At 36.3% G+C, this 18366-nt stretch overlaps 1 protein-coding gene across 3 annotated transcripts in view; it reads left to right on the forward strand.

Moving 5' to 3' along the window:
* DYNC2H1 (dynein cytoplasmic 2 heavy chain 1) overlaps positions 1-18366 on the forward strand; it is a 399828-nt gene that overhangs the window by 352846 nt on the left and 28616 nt on the right. For 2 of the 3 annotated variants that reach the window (XM_044929811.2, XM_044929810.2), the window contains exons 86-87: positions 11231-11340; positions 14381-14462. In XM_044929811.2, coding sequence (XP_044785746.2) covers positions 11231-11340; positions 14381-14462 — 192 coding nt within the window. Of the gene's footprint in view, positions 1-11230; positions 11341-14380; positions 14463-15293; positions 16906-18366 lie in introns of those variants that run through there. The other variant, XM_044929812.2, reaches the window with a different exon arrangement.

The following is an 18366-nucleotide window of genomic DNA, read 5'->3' on the forward strand; positions in this document are numbered from 1 at the left end:
AGGAAATTTAAAATACTTGGAAGTTAAATATATGCTTTTAAATAAAACATGGGAGTAGAACTATGGATGGAGGTTCATGACATTGTACAGGAGGCAGTAATCAAGACCAATCCCCAAGAAAAAGAAATGCAAAAAGGCAAAATGGTTGACTGTGCCCTTCAAGAGCCTGTTTCCCAGTCCGGTGTAAATCAGATGCCTTACAATTATATAGTGGAAGTAACAAATAGATTTAAGAGACTAGATCCGATAGACAGAGTGCCTGATGAACTATCATTGGAGGTTTGTGACATTATACAGGAGATGGATCAAGACCATCCCGAAGAAAAAGAAATGCAAAAAAGCAAAATGGCTGTCGGAGGAGGCCTTACAAATAGCTGTGAAAAGAAGAGAAACGAAAAGCAACAGAGAAAAGAGAAGATACACCCATTTGAATACAGAGTTCCAAAGAATAGCAAGGAGAGATAAGAAAGCCTTCCTCAACAATCAATGCAAAGAAATAGAGGGAAACAGTAGACTGGGAAAGACTACAGATCTCTTCAAGAAAATTAGCGATACCACGGAAACATTTCATGCAAAGAGATGGGCACAATAAAGGACAGAAATGGACCTAACAGAAGCAGAAGATATTAAGAAGAGATGACAAGAATACACAGAAGAACTATCCAAAAAAGATCTTCATAACCAAGATAACCACGATGGTATGATCACTCACCTAGAGCCAGACATCCTGGAATGTGAAGTCAAGTGGGCCTTAGGAAGCATCACTACAAACAAAGCTAGAGGTGGTGATGGAATTCCAGTTGAGCTATTTCAAATTCTAAAAGATGATGCTATAAAAGTGCTGCACTCAGTATGCCAACAAATCTGGAAAATTTAGCAATGGCCACAGGACTGGAAAAGGTCAGTTTTCATTCCAATCCCAAAGAAAGGCAATGCCAAAGAATGCTCAAACTACCGCACAATAGCACTCATCTCACACAGTAGCAAAGTAATGCTCCATATTCTCCAAGCCAGGCTTCAACAGTATGTGAACCTTGAACTTCCACATGTTCAAGCTGGATTTAGAAAAGGCAGAGGAACCAGAGATCAAATTACCAACATCCGCTGGATCAGAAAAAGTAGGAGTTCTATAAAAACATCTACTTTTGCTTTATTGACTGTCACAAAGCCTTTTATTGTGTGGATCACAACAAACTGGAAAATTCTGCAAGAGATGGGAATACCAGACCACCTGACCTGCCTCCCAAGAAATCTATATGCAGGTCAAGCAGCAACAGTTAGAACTGGACATGGAACAACAGACTTGCTCCAAATTGGGAAAGAGGTGCGTCAAGCCTGTATATTGTCACTCTGCTTATTTAACTTATATGCAGAGTACATCATGAGAAACGTTGGGCTGGAAGAAGCACAAGCTGGAATCAAGATTGCCGGGAGAAATATCAATAACTTCACATACCAAGATGACACGACTTTTATGTTAAAAAGCAAGGAAGAACTAAAGAGCCTCTTCATGAAAGTGAAAGAGGAGAATTAAACAGTTGGCTTAAAACTCAACATTCAGAAAACTAAGATCGTGACATCTGGTCCCATCACTTCATTGCAACTTGATTGGGAAATAATGGAAACAATGAGAGACTTTATTTTCTTGGGCTCCAAAATGACTTCAGATGGTGATTGCAGCCATGAAATTAAAAGACACTTACTCCTTGGAAGAAAAGCTATGACCAACCTAGACAGCATATTAAAAAGCAGAGACATTACTTTGCCAACAAAGGTCCATCTAGTCAAAGCTATGGTTTTTCCAATAGTCATGTATGGATGAGAGAGTTGAACTATAAAGCAAACTGAGCACAGAATTAATGCTTTTGAACTGTGGTGTTGGAGAAAACTCTTGAGAGTCCCTTGGACTGCAAGGAGATCCAACCAGTCCATCCTAAAGGAAATCAGTCCTGAATATTCATTAGAAAGACTGATGCTGAAGCTGAAACTCCAGTACTTTGGCCACTTGATTCAAAGAACCAACTCATTTGAAAAGACCCCGATGCTGGAAAAATTGAGGGCAGGAGAAGGGGCTGACAAAGGATGAGATGGTTGGTTGGCATCACCGACATGATGGGCATAAGTTTGAATAGGCTTCGGGATTTGGTGATGGACCGGGAAGCCTGGCATGCTGCAGTCCATGGGGTCGCAGGTCAGACATGACTGAGCGACTGAACTGAACAGAACTGAACTGTTGGGAGAAGAGGATATCAAAAAGAAAATTAGGAATTAATTTTGCTGAGTAAAAATCAAAACACAGTACATCAAAATTCTGAGATACTATGAAGAGTTAAAATCAATGTAAATGGTTAGCAGAATATACATGGATGGAATCTTAACTGCAGCACATTTAATACACTTTTAGAAAAACAGTTCTCTAAAGTTGATAAGCAAGGTAACTTTATTAGTGGAGTACATGAGGCAATAAATTATCTCTTTAAGGATCATAACTCAAAATGATTAGATCTCCAGAAAACTTGTCCAAATCAGTCTTGTTCTCTTGAACTCCAGGTTTTACATCTCAGTCTCACAAGGTACTTAAAGTAATGACTTGAAATTGAAACTTGGGGAGCTTACCTAATTTATCTTTTCTCCCATGCTTATATTACTAGTACTAATTACTTATATTACTAGTATATTACTTAAATTACTAGTACTAATGTATAAGATTTGATAAATGTTGATGCAAACCTAGGTTTGCATTTAGGAAAAATTTAGACTAAAGAAGGGTAAATATCTAGTAGTACACCCACTACTTTTTGAAGTTGGTATAGCAAGTCTTTCTAGGAAGAACTATGTTATTTGTCTTTAAACTAATTCTGAAGTTTTAATTCCAGTATAATTCCTGATAATCTACCTGTTGATGAGCTGCAGCTTATCTTTTTGTCCAATAAACTGAGAAACTTCTTATGTACAGAGTTGTCAACCTGCTAATCACTTTTAATGTGTTGTTTACTCCAGTTAATGACTGGTTGTACTTAATTTCATCCCAGATATATTAGATTTTAATTCTAGATGAATTTGTTCTCAAATCCTTAAATCTGTAATTTATACTAAGTAATTTTGAGAAAAGATGAAGAAGCATAAAAGATGTCACACTGAGAAAAATGATTGCCTGAATTATTTGTTATTTGCCTTAAACCATTTTTTGAAGAAACACAATTCATTAAAACAAAATAAAAATGTCATAGTTTACTAATGTATTTCATCTTATACTAAATAATTGCTATAAAATATCAATGAAGACAGTCATTAGTAGAGTTTAGGCCAGACCCAGTTGAAATGATGTAAGTTGATAATGATTTTCATCAATGTTTTTTATGTGTTCAATTATTTTTACATAATTAGGCTAATACTATGTATACATTCTGATAAATATGTTAAGTAATGAACACTTTCCAATGTCATCAAATATTTTTCAAATACTAGTTTTTATTGTTATATAATATTTTACTGTATTCATGTACCATAATTTAATTAGCTAATTTATATTATTTTATGTACATTATCATAAGGGCTTCCCTGGTGGCCCAGTCGGCAAAGAATCTACCTACAACGCAGGAGACCTGAGTTTGATCTCTGGGTGGGAAGATCCCCTGGAGGAGGGCATGGCAACCCATTCCAGTATTCTTGCCTGGAGAATCCCATGGACAGAGGAGCCTAGCGGGCTTCAGGCCATGGGTTGCAAAGAGTGGAACATGACTGGACAAATAAGCACAGCACATATACGTTATATATAATTTCTATTTTTAATTAAAGGAAAAAAAATGCAGGAAAATGTCGAATGGGAAAGACTAGAGATCTCTTCACGAAAATTAGAGATCCAAGGAAACATATCATGCAGAGACGTGCACAATAAAGGACAGAAACAGTATGGTCCTAACCGAAGCAGAAGGTATTAAGAGGAGGTAGCAGGAATACACAGAAGAACTATACGAAAAGAAGTCTTAATTACCCAGATACCGCCATGTTGTACTCACCTAGAGTCATATATCTTGGAGTGTGAAGTCAAGTGGGCCTTAGGAAGCACCACTATGAGCAAAGCTAGCGGAGGTGATGGAATTCCAGCTGAGCTCTTTCTTTTTTTTTTTTTTTTTTCTTACTTTGCTATCTTTATTTTTATTTTATTTTTTTAGTATAAATTTATTTATTTTAATTGGAGGCTAATTACTTTACAATATTGTATTGGTTTTGTCATACATTGACATGAATCCGCTACGGGCGTACATGCATTCCTTTCAGATCCTAAAAGGTGATGCTGTTAATGTGCTACACTCAATATGCCAGCAAATTTGAAAAATGCAGCAGTGGCCCCAGGACTGGAAAAGGTACGTTTTCATTCCAATCCCAAAGAAGGACAATGTCAAAGAATGTTCAAACTACCGCACAATTGCACTCATTTTTCATGCCATCAAAGTAATGCTCAAAATTCTCCAAGTTAGGCTTCAGCAGTATCTGAACTGAAAACTTCCAGATGTTCAAGATGAATTTAGGAGAGGCAGAGGCACCAGAGATCAAGTTGCCTACATCTGTTGGATCATAGAAAAAGCAAAAGAATTCCAGAAAAACATCTACTTATGCTTCATTAACTACGTTAATGCCTTTTACTATGTGGATCACAGCAAACTGTGGAAAATTCTTCAAGAGATGGGAATACCAGACCACATTAACTGCCTCCTGCGAAACCTGTGTGCAGGTCAAGAAGCAACAGTTAGAACTGAACATGAAACAATGGACTGGTTCCAAACTGGGAAAGGAGTAGGTCAAGGCTGTATACTGTCACACTGCTTATTTAATATCTATGCAGAGTAAATCATGAGAAATGCCAGGCTGGATGAAGCACAAGCTGGAATCAAGATTTCCGGGAGAAATATCAAAACCTCAGATATGAAGATGACACCACCCTTATGGCAGAAAGTGAAGAAGAACTAAAGAGCCTCTTGATGAAGGTAAAAGAGGAGAGTGAAAAAGCTGGCTTGAAACTCAACATTCAAACAACAAAGATCATGGCATCCAGTTCCATCACTTCATGGCAAATAGATGGGGAAACAATGGAAACAGTGTTTATTTTCTTGGGCTCCAAAATCACTGCAAAGACATTCCTTTGCTGACAAAAGTCCATCTAGTCAAATCTATGGTTTTCTAGTAATCATGTATGGATGTGAGAGTTGTACTATAAAAAAGGTGAGCCCCAAAGAATTGATGCTTTTGAACTGTGGTGTTGGAGAAGACTCTTCAGAGTCCCTTGGACTGCAAGGAGATCAGAGCAGTCAATCCTAAAGGAAAGCAACCCTGAATATCCATTGGAAGGATTGATGCTGAAGCTCCAATGCTTTGGCCACCTGATACAAAGAGCCATCTCATTAGAAAAGACCCTGATGCTGGGAAGGATTGGAGGCAGGAGGAGAAGGGGACAACAGAGGATGAGATGGTTGGATGGTATCACCGGCTCAAGGGTCTTGAGTTTGAGCAAGCTCCAGGAGATGGTGAAGGACAGGGACGCCTGGCATGCTGCAGTCCATGGTGTTGCAAAGAGTCGGACACAACTGAGTGACTGAACAACAACGAATTTCTTCATACTGCAAATAATCTTAAATGAGCAAACCTTAATAATCTCTTGATTATTTCCTTAATTACATCCCAAGAAAAGGAATTACTGAGTAATATGGCTTGAATATTTTTAAAGCTTTTGGCACATTAATCAAATTACTTATAAAAATATTGCACCAGTGTATACTCTACAAAAATTTTGTCCGGGTAGTGTACTTGCCAGCACTTGAGCTTTATCATTTGTCATTCTGCTATTCTAAAGGACTAAAAGCATATCTTACTTTTTTAAATTAACATAACTATTAAGAATGATACTTTTATGTTTTGATAAGCATGTATGCAATCTATAGTTATTTTAATGTTACTAATTTATTTTGGGGGGCTCCAAAATCACTGCAGGTGGTGACTGCAGCCATGATATTAAAAGATGCTTACTCCTTGGAAGGAAAGTTATGACCAACCTAGATAGCATATTGAAAAGCAGAGACATTACTTTGCCAACAAAGGTCCATCTGGTCAAGGCTATGGTTTTTCCAGTGGTCATGTATGGATGTGAGAGTTGGACTGTGAAGAAAGCTGAGCGCCAAAGAATTGATGCTTTTGAACTGTGGTGTAGGAGAAGACTCTTGAGAGTCCCTTGGACTGCAAGGAGATCCAACCAGTCCATTCTGAAGGAGATCAGCCCTGGGATTTCTTTGGAAGGAATGATGCTAAAGCTGAAACTCCAGTACTTTGGCCATCTCATGCGAAGAGTTGACTCATTGGAAAAGACTCTGATGCTGGGAGGGATTGGGGGAAGGAGAAGAAGGGGACGACAGAGGATGAGATGGCTGGATGGCATCACCAACTCGATGGACGTAAGGTTTGAGTCAACTCCAGGAGTAGGTGATGGACAGGGAGGCCTGGCATGCTGCAATTCATGGAGTCTCAATGAGTCAGACATGACTGAGTGCCTGAACTGAACTGAACTGAATTCATTTCCATATTTGTGGAAAATTTTTTTCCAAATTTAATTTCAGTGGCTTTTGCCTTGTTTATGATAATTTTTATATACAGAATTTTTTATAATTAATATATTTTTCTAATCAGACATAATCTTATTTTTCCTTTGTCTTAAATTGGCTTTCTCTTTTTCAATATTAGTTCAACTCTGAATGCAATTAACATAAATTTAGGCTGGATAAGAATTAAAGTTTAAACTTTTTTCCTCCAAAAAGTTAATCATTTTCCACCAGCACTGTTTATTGAACTTTTCCATTCCCCAGTGGTCTATGATAACCACCATTTAGATTTATATCTATATTTAAATGACTCCTACATCTTTAAAAATCTTAATTTTGAGTAATATATAAAACAGTTGGAAAACATTTTTGAGTAGTATTTACAAGAAAAAAAGATACAGAGGTATGGTTTATTTATTTTCTGAACTCTGGCATAAAGAAGGATACTCATCTATATTTACAAATGAACAGTAAGTTAACTAGATGTTAAATTCTTAGCAGAACAGCCTTTTCCTTCAAAATTCTATATATTTTGGTCCATATAGGAGCATATCATTCATGATCCATTATTCATGTCTAGTATGATTTTCCCACTTACTTCTTTTAGCACAGCGATTTATGCATGTTTGGTCTCTCCTAACTAGTTGATAAGCTCCTTGCCTTCAGCAAGTGTTTCTGAATGAGTGAAGGAATGCCCTTTCCGTTTATGCATTCTACTTCATCATTAGCCTTTTTAAAATAAAATCTTGCAGTATTTTTAAATTTTCTTGTATCACCTTGGAAAAATCTTTTTCATTATAGTAAGGAAATATTGATGATCTCTGTGGTTCATCCAGCTTAGAAGTTTTTCTGTCTATGAATCTTGGTGTGTGTGTGTTTATAATATTTAAGAAATTGTCCAACCCCGCTAAGTTGTTCAATTCTATTATTTGTTTGCTTACATCCATAATTACCTCTATTGTATAGCATTTGAAGCATTATGGATATGTAGTCTCATAATCATAGGAGAGGCACAGGTCTTATGTTTAGTCTCAAGTGTTGTCCTTTAAAAAGAGCACGGCCTGTAATCTGGAGTGGAATAAAGGGGAAACATTTACTGAAAAATAAGTACCAGTAATATCTGTAACTTTGTTGAAAGTTCAGTCCAAAGCTCATTAAAGATTATGCTGTTTAATTGTCTTTATTTCTGTTCTCTTAAATGAATATAAATGTCATTTTTTTTTTAAAGACTATTTCTTAGACCACTCTTAGGCTTACAACAAAATTGAGATGAAGGTACAGTGATTTCCCATATATTCCCTGCACCAATACATGCATAGACTCCCTCATTATCAACTCTGAAGAACTGTACATTTTTACCAAGGGTGAATCTGTGTTGACGCACCTAATCATCCATGTCCATGGTTTACTTTAGGGGTCACTCGATGGTTAGCATTCTGTGCATTGGGCAAACATACAGTGGCATATACCCATTATTTTAATAACATACATAGTGTTTTCACAGCCCTAAAAATTCTCTGTTCTTCCTATTTATTATCTCTCTCTGCTCCCTCATCCCTGCTAACCACTGATCTTATTACTGTCTCCGCAATTTGGCCTTTTCCAAAATGTTATATAGTTGGAATCATACAGTATGTAAAGTTTTTTCAGGATGATTTCTTTCACTTAGGTGTATGCGTTTAAGTTTTCTCCATGTCTTTTCATGGCTTGATAGTTCATCTGTTTTTAGTACTGAATAGTATTCGATTGTCACAATATAACAGAGTTGATGAGTCCATTCACCTACTATAAAGGATATATTTTTGTTGCTTCCAAGTTTTGGCGATTATGAATAAGAGTTTCTATAAACATTCATGAGCAGATTTAATGTAGTTATTAAAAATTTAAAGGGCTTTCCCAGTGGCCCTGCTGATAAAGAATCTGCCTACAATGCGGAAGATCTGAGTTCAGTCCCTGGGTTGGGAAGATGCCCTGGAGAAGGGAACTGCTACTCACTCCTGTACTGGCTCTTTATTTTGTGTAGTTTCCTATTCAAAGATAGCATTATACATTAAAAGAATCTTTTTTATTTAAACTTTATCTTGTCAAATATACCTTTGCTTTAGTTTAATAGACTAACAGGTTATTGTTACTATAGATTAATAAAAACATTTTTACTAAAGCTTATTCTTGACTACTTATTTTAATTGAAACTTTAATGAAGTAAAATTCTGATTATCAGCCAGACTCTAACTTTCAATTAATTTGAACCCATGCACATCCATTGTTAGCAACAACTCTTGGAGTTTTTTAATTCAAAATTAAAGGATTTTTTGAAATAATAGTATAATTTTATATATTTATACAGTAAGTGATTATTTTAAAATAGTTGTTTTAAGATAATAGGAATTAATATTTACAATAAAAATGGATCATGGAAGCATAATTTGTTGTCTGTGGTTAGATAATGAAAATAGAAGGCAGATATAAAATATTTGATAAGGAGTAAATAATCTTTGTTATGTGTAATTTTAAATTATTTAATTGAGAAATAAATGCTTTATGGTATATCTACTTTATAGACTGTTATTTAAAAGTGTCATTATTAAAAAGATAATATCTAAGAAAAAGTAATTATACTTTGTTAAAGAGATATCTTTTTAATCATTTCTATATTTTAAAAAATCCATATATATCTATTTATATTTATATTTTGGGGAGTTGAGGAATAATAGAATAGAAATGAATCTAGGCTTTAGGCTTTATTTTAATTAAGAATGTTTTCCTCCCAAATAGATAATTAATTTATCTATAAATTTGTCTTGATTGAATGATTTAGTAACAGATGTTTTAAAATTTTAAATAATTCCTCATAATTAACTTTATATGGGTAGTAGTCCAAAATCTTAAATTTAACCATTAACATAATTGGTTCTGAACACATTTTCGTCAGATATTCTGTTTGTGTCTTTTTTAGTAATAACTTGTGAAGTCTATGCTTTTTTTTAATCTAAAAAAAGATGAGTGGATATACATAGTATTTGTGTAAGGATTCACCTTGCTGTACACCTAAAACTAATCCAACATTATAAATCAACTGTACTCCAATAAAAATTTAAAAAGAAAAATATAGTCTTTTCTCATTTTAAAATCAACATATTATCAATTGGTAGGATGGACATAGGAACATTTTTTCTACTCGTAGGGTAGGAATAATAGTCAGATGCACGAAGATATTAATTAATGCAAGCACACTAGCTTTGGAGATTTTAATTTCTCCTATTCTAGATCTGCTGACAGATATAAATGCTTGGATGCATAACAGAGTGTTATAGGATATGAAGCAGCCTGTCTACACAATAATCTTGTAGTTGCGAAGTCATGTCTGACTCTTTGCAACCCCATAAACTGTAGCCTACGAGGCTCCTCTGTCCATGGAATTTCTCAGACAAGAATACTAGAGTGGTCCCAGTGGAGGAGTCCCTTCTCCACTACACAGTAATACATTAAATAAATTATTTTTCCTAGACTTTATAAATCATGCAAAATTAATTACTGAGTAAATGAGAGTTCTGAAAGTTGCTATGGTACCATCACTGTGTACCAGCTGAAATAACAAACTGATTAAGAAATTGTCAGTAAAGCTATCTATCTCTTAAGGCACAATAGCACCGCCTGGAAATATTACAGAGAAACAAATCATCTGAGTTTATTATCTGACTCTAACACTATGTGACCTTGGGCATGCCCTTAACCTCACCATGCCTCCATTTTCTGATGGTAAAATGGGAATATTAACCAACTTCAGGACTGTGGTAAGCATAAAATTGGCCAATACATGGAAAGCATATAACAAATTTGCACTCGACTTTGTTGTTTTTATTTGTTCCAAAAACCAATCTTTCATTATACTTATCAAACATACTTTATGATAATGTTTCTTTCTCCAAATGGAGTATAAATTGATTTACAAAGTGGCAGATAAGTAGAAAAGACTATTTAAAAAAACATGTTTTAACAAAAAAATTATTTTTTCTTGGACATTACTGTCCACTATAATACTTGATTTAGTAAAATGGCAAATTTACTATTAAATCTTGAATACAAATCCAGAATTAGCAACCTTGGGAATTCTAATTTTAGACCTAGATGCTCAGTATCTCCAGAGCATACTTTGAAAGGTGAGTCATCAGTAAAAGAAGTACTAGTCCAGACTTAAATGCCATATATGAGATTAAATGTCATATTTTGCACTTTTTATTCTGAGTAGATCTCTACTAACAAAAAGATTCCCTGGAAAAGGGAATGGCAATTCACTCCAGTATTCTTGCCTGGCGAATTCCATGGACAGAGGAGCCTGGCGGGCTACAGTCCACAGGGTCACAAAGAGTTGGACTCAACTGAGCGACTAACACTAAATACTGACAAAAGGTTGTGCAAAGAAGCTTTTTTGTGTGATAGATGGATATTATGCCAAAAAGCTATAGTAGATTTCATAACATACAGTGGAAGTTTTTTCCCTACACATCATTTCAGAGCATTTGGAAATTTCATTACTTCCTCATTGAAAATGATTTCTGCATAGTTACTCTTTAATAGATATTTATCTTTCAAATCTGCAAAGTTTTTAAATGTGTATTTGTGTATTTCCCTCCTTCTAGAGCTGGGTAGAGAGAGCTGAAAAACAGACTCTTCTCTCTGACACACTTGACTTATCAGAACTCTTCCATCCAGACACGTTTCTCAATGCCCTTCGCCAGGAAACTGCAAGGTAAATAGAGTGAAGTACTTATTTGTCTGAGAGGTTAATTGCACACTTTGTTCACTTCTGATCACATTTGCTTGATTGTCAAGAAATAAATTTATTGTTGAATCCAAATAGTTGTGTTATTTCTTAGTACTTTACTGTTAATAACAGTTAACTTTTAGAGAACATTGCTTTTGAAATATGATGTGATTTTTTTATTAGAATTCAAATAAACAAACTCTAATTTTTAACATTTTGGTCATTTATCTTTCTAGACCTATTGTGTCCAGTATGGTAGGCAGAAGTCAAATAGAGCTATTTAAATTTTAATGAATTTAAATAGGATTAAGGCTGCCATTTATGGGGTCGCACAGAGTGTGACACGACTGAAGTGACTTAGCAGCAGCAGCAAGGAGACCAAGATGGTGGAGTAGGAGGATGTGGACCTCACATCCCCCCATGAACACTTCAAAAATAATCTATGTGTGGAACAATTCTCACTGAAAACTCACTGGAAACTGGTAGAAGAACTCCTTTATAACCAAGGCTGTAAGAAAAAAACACGTATAATTGGGTAGGAAGGAAAGAAAAGCAATCAAGTCAGGACCTGTGACCCTGAGAAGGAGACTCAGGGAAAAGAGGATTTTTATGGGCAGACCCTCATACTACATCAAACTACAGACTGGGCATCCAATTCCTGGGGTCCTGCATGGAGGAGACAAACCCCCTTTGCTGGTTGGAGGACTGTTGGGACAGACAGAAAGCATGAGGAAGGTGGGACTCCATGCAAGACAAGTATGTGCACACTGGTTAGCCCTGAAGGAGAGTGGACAGAGGTCTGCTCGAGCAGCTGCTGGATTTCCCGTGACTGCTTCATTGTACGCCCCAGCCCGAGCTAAGCAAATCTCTGGCCCCACGTGCTCTGTGCTACAGTGTGGCCCTGGATCTGAGGTGACCAGGACCTGGGAAAAGACTGTGCCTTAGAAGGCAGAGGGGACTCGGTCCTGAGCTGGACCCTGGGGGGTCTGTGGTGGCCATTGTTGGCACCTACTCAAGTGGTACCCCAGAAGCATCCTGGATTTATGAGAGCAGCTACTGTATCCTACAGCTTAACTTCCCACCCCACGGGGGTGAAAGAAAGCCACACAGGCCCTGCCTGCCCTGTGGAACATAGAGGGTGTGAAAGATGTGATCAGCTGTGAGAGACACAGAGGCCTTGCCCCCACCACGGGGCAGAGAGAGGGCTGCTGTAGCGGATGCATGGTCTGCTGCAGCCACCTCATCATGCTCCACAGCCCAAGCTAAGCAAACACTCTGGCCTCCCTCAGTCCATGCCTCAGCACAGCGCTGGATCTGGGCAGGTGTGAGCACGGAAAGACTTGACCGTGCGCTGTATCTGAGCGGAACCACAGATGGCTACACAGTCAGCACACTGGGCAGCTTTATGCACAGGACCCTCATTTGCTTCAGCACTCCCCTCCAGGGACAAAATTCCTGGTGTGGGGAGAGGGGAAGACATACGCTTAATGGGAATGGAGCCAGCCCATGCCTGACGCACAGGTCTTCCACTCCAGCCACAAGAGGATCAGACCCTTCCCTTAATAGGGCGAGGATGGCCACTGACCAGAGAGGAAGTTTTGCCTCACACCCCAGGCCAACTCTGTCTTCAGATTCAAGCCTTACCAAAGTGATAGCTGACAGCACACTCTGAGGAAAGACGTGACTGGCACCCGCATCAGATCTAGCTCTTCCATCAAAAGCATGGAGCACATGGGGTCCACATCAAGATACTCCCACATAAGAATACCCCTTCAAGATGTAATAAGTAACTGTTTCACCTAAATTCATAGAGACAGAGAACAGTAAGTAAAATGAGAAAGCCAGAGGAGCTACTCCTAATTGAAAAAAGCAAGAGAAAACCCCTGAAAAAATAAATAATGAAAGAGAAATAAACAATTTATCAGATAAATTATTGGAAATATTGGAAGTGAAAATGTTAACTGAATTAGGAAAATGAATTAATCTAAAATATGAGCTTCTTCACTAGGAACCAGAAAATATAAAGACCCAGTGAAAAATAAATAATTCAATAGCTGAAATTAAAAAAAAAAAAACATTAAAAGGAATGAATAGCAGACTAACTGATACAGAGGAACACATAAGCAATCTGGAAGATAGAATAATGGAAATCATCCAGTCAGAATACCAGAAAGGAAAACAAAAAAGCAATTCAAGAAACAAATATCTCTGAGAACATTGTATCCTCACTTTTGCATTATATTAGTTTCAGAAGGAGAAGATAGAAGAATGGAAATGTATTTGAGGAAATTATGCTGAAACTTCAAAAACCTGAAAGAGGAAATAGATATCCAAGTATAGGAAGTACAGAGGGTCTCAAACAAATTGGACCTCGTTAAGCTTAAAAGCTTTTGTACAACAAAGAAAACCATCAACAAAATGGAATGGGGGAAAATATTTGCAAACAGTGCAATAATGGCCAAGGGGTCAGTATCCAAAATATATATATATATAAACAGCTTGTTCAGCTTAATATCAGAAGAAATAAACAATCCCATAAAAAGGGGTCAAAGGAAAAATATGATTTCTCAATATACTAGCCACATTTGCAGTTCTCAAAAGCTGCATGTGAGTAGTGGCTGCCATTTTGAACTGAATGAAAATATTTTCATCTTTTTTGTAGAGATTTCTCTTAGACAATGCTGACTAGGCTTCTTGGTGGGAAACAGTATTTGATGGTTAAGATCAAACTGTTTAAAGACAAATATGGATTATCATGTCATATATAGTCTATAATTTTTAAGTTGGAATGTAATGAAAGAGACACTTCCAAAAACACTGGGAAAAAATGTAGTTGTTTTTTGTGCTTTAGGGTATCTTCAAATTGATTGTACTTTGAGATCTTATTATAAATATCAATATTTTAGTTGAGCTGGTAAACATTTATTGAACTCCCCTCATATACCTGCATTAAGAGTGATAGTCAATATATTCTATAGCTCCTGAAAATTATTGCTTTCTGACATTTGACATTTCACTTTTACAGAGCTATGGTCTGTTCTGTGGATAGCCTCAAATTTGTGGCATCATGGAAAGGTCGCCTTCAGGAAGCAAAGCTTCAAATTAAGGTATTAGACTGATTTTAGATATTTATCTGAGTCAAAGATTATATAAGTACCAACTATGATAAAGAAATTCTCCTCCAGTCTCAAAGTCACCAGAAATAGATTGTATTACCTATGTGAAAAATCAAAGTAAGTTAAGATTTAACATGAAGCAAGCTGTACAAAATACAACCTGTTCTAATACAAAAATAAGAATATTGGGAATATGACATATTTGAAAATATAACTCGTTAAAAATGATATATAAATCTTGAAGTTCTGTTATATTACCTCTTCTAACATTCAAGTTAATAAATACTTGCTATATAGTAAAGTATGTGATAGCTCAGTTGGTAAAGAATCCGTCTGCAATCCAGGAGACCCCACTTTGATTCCTGGGTCAGAAAGATCCACTAGAGAAGGGATAGGCTACCAATTCCAGTATTCTTGGGCTTCCCTTGTGGCTCAGCTGGTAAAAAATCCACCCGCAATGTGGGGTTGTGAAGATCCCCTGAAGAAGGGAAGAGCTACCCACTCCAGTATTCTGGCCTGGAGAATTCCATGGACTATAGTCCATGGGGTTACAAAGTGACTCGACTGAGTGACTGTCACTTTCAAAGTACGTGTAAATGTATATTAAAATTTTAAATTAAATCTTGTCCTTAGATAGTTTACAGTTTGTTAATGCATTAGGTGTCTGCTAAAATCAAACCTATCATGTTAAAAAAAAATTAAATTTGCCATATAAATTTTCATAGCAGCTTTACTGCTAAAAGTGCATTCATTACTCTTGCAATAATAGATAATAATATCCAATCAAATATAATGACAAAACTAATGAAATCCTTTCCCCAGCAACTCCAGCTTCTTCTGCATCGTCTTCTTCACGTCTCTACCATTCCTCTTTCACATTCTCACACATAGAATTGCCTTCTTGATGCGAAAAACTGACTCATTGGTAAAGACCCTGATGCTGGGAAAGACTGAGGTCAAGAGGAAAAGGGGATAACAGAGGATGAGATGGTTGGATGGTATCACTGGTTCAATGGACATGAGTTTGAGCAAACTCAGGGAGATGGTGATGGACAGGGAAGCCTTGCATGCTGCAATTCCTAGAGTCACAAAGAGTCAGACACGACTTAGTGACTGAACAGCAGTACGTGATGCTGCGTGTTTTAGTATGGTTATCTCTATATATTGGTCTGTCTTATGAAACTGAAATGTCATTGAAGACAAAGACTGTCTTATCTATCTTCAGATCCTCAGCATCTAGTTCAGTGTTTTAACATATAATTAAAGTAAGGGCTTTCCCCTATGACTCAATGGGTAAAGAATCTGCCTGCAACACAGGAGACACCGGGGATGTGGATTTGTTCCTGGAGTCAGGAAGATCCGCTGGGAGGAGGAAATGGCAATTCGTTCCAATATTCTTGCCTGAGAAATCCCATGGACAAGAAGAGCCTGGAGGGCTATAGTCCATGGAGTCACGAAGAGTCGGATATGCCTGAGCATGTGCACATGCACACCACACACACACACAATTAATGTAAGACTATATTTCTTTAACTTAGTTAACCTTAGGCAACTGACATATCAGAAATTCTGTTTCATAATCCTAGTTTCCAGGTCAGTGATTTTCTTTTCATATCACTACTACTTTCTAACATACTGTATAATTTATTATATTTGTTATTTGTTGTTTGTCTTACTCTATTAGAATGTAAGCCCCATGAGAATAGTCTTTTTTTTTTTCCAGTTTTCTTGTATCTCAAATACCTCCAGCAGTACCTCATACATAATAAACACTCAATTATACTCTAGTTGAATTGTTGAGTGGAGGACCAACAATAGGAGAGATACTATAATAGGCCTTATTAACATCAACTGTAATGGTATAGTGTGCCAGAAATTTGATCATTGGCAATAAGTTAGGTCTTTCCCTTTTGGCTTTATAGATTATAAAAACATTCTCCCCTGAAGCAAAATTAGCAGGTTCTTGTTCATCCTTTGCATTTTAACCTTAACCTCTAGCCCATAAAAGCTACCTTAATTATGTATGTATACCTGTGTACCTAGTTAATAATTAATTAAGCTACTTAATTAACCTCTAGCCCATAAAAGCTACCTTAATTATGTATGTATACCTGTGTACCTAGTTAATAATAATTAAGCTGTCTTAATTATGTATGTATACCAGTTTATGTATACCTGTGGCCTAGTCATTAAGGAGAAGGAGGAAACCCATGAATCATGCACTTTACCTGATTGTGTGGTCTCTTAGCACACATAGAATGTAGTATCATTATTTAGGTAAACTAGTATAAAAAACAAGGGAAACAAATTTTATTTTATTCTGTGTCAAGGTGTATTCATATTTCCCAAACTATTATCCTCCTGTTCTTACAAAATGAAATAAAATTATCTACAATCAGAAAATCCCAAGTGTATATGTTTTGTTTTATAAATGGGAGAGGGGAATGCTGACATAAAATACAATTCTAATCTTAAGTCACCCAAAACAGAGCCATGTGACTTTTTAAAGTAATTAATAGAGTAGTCTGAGCCTTTGTTGTCTCTTTTATCATGGATATAATAAATAATAATTTCCTTGACATGTTTATTACAAGGTCTCTGAAAACCTATAGATGTGTGTGTGTTTTTATTTATTTCTCTAGATTTGGATTAGGTTTTATTAGGCAGTATGTGTTTTTTTAATTAGAAACAAAAGTATGTTTTAATATAAAGTTCTCTGCTTTTATCTAGTAAAGCAGAATTCTTTCATTTGAAATTTATAAAAGCAACTTTATTGTTAAAAACTAAAATGTTTGTTGGTCAGTATGTTTAAGAATAAGTTTTATAGAATTATGTCTTAAACTTTAAGTTAAAAAAAACATCCCTTCATATGGGATTTGAGTTGATGCAACAGAATTTTTCCTCTCTGGCCCCTCATTCATGTAAACAATAGGACCGTATTTCCTAATTTCTTACCTGCAGTTTATATTTCTCAGATAAAAAGTTTTTATAACTTTTTATAGTTATAACTGCAACCCGTCACTGAAGTTGGCATAATCAGTAAGTTTTAAATAATTGATTTAGGTTCCTTTTAATCAAATTTTCAATGAAAGGATTGTTTTGATAGGAAAATTTTGGATTTGAATTATATTTGAATTTTATTGTCACTGTAAAACTTACCTGGCTTCAAATTTTTTCAGTCTCTACCACCCTAGATTGAATTCAACTAGTGAAATCTTCAACCAAGGCTATAGTTCCCACATCAATCAATATCTCAAACCCCTTAGACCTGCTTAAGAGAATATGTATATACATTGATTTTTTTAGATCCTGAATGTGGCCCTCTAAAATTTCCTCACTTCCATTATTGATTTGTTATTTGTTAACAGCAGTTCTGAAACTTAGTACTAGAAAATGCGTCAATCAAACACCTGTTCAGCCTGCATGCTCGATCTTGCCCAAGGCTGTGAAAGTTTGGCTCTGGCAAACCTGGGCGGCTTCCAGTTCCCCCTTTGACTGCCAATGCTGCCAAACACAAAGGGCAAAATCAAGTCTTCTACCTTGGCAAATCAGGCTCATTAAACACGTTATACTCTTGTTAATAATGCATGGTTCTCTGAGATACCTGAAAGCTGCTGCTCCTTTGGGACCTAGTAGCATATTAAAGCCACTTATGCTTGCCAGGTCATTTGGGCTGCTTCATGCCAGGCTAGGGTTGGCCCATTTACCAAGTGGTTATTATACCATTTGTATTTCAACTCCCTCTCTTTTAGAGCTTACCAGATATAAAAGTTAAAACAATGAGGAAATTGGAGATATAGACATTTGAGGTTTCATGAGGAGAATGGGCTCATCAGAATTAGGAGTAACAAGCTTCAGACACATCTTCCCCACTGAGTGTGAGCTGCCAGTTGTA

The sequence above is a fragment of the Bubalus bubalis genome, chromosome 16 (genome assembly GCF_019923935.1).
Source record: "Bubalus bubalis isolate 160015118507 breed Murrah chromosome 16, NDDB_SH_1, whole genome shotgun sequence".
In the NCBI taxonomy this organism is placed as follows: Eukaryota; Metazoa; Chordata; class Mammalia; order Artiodactyla; family Bovidae; genus Bubalus; species Bubalus bubalis.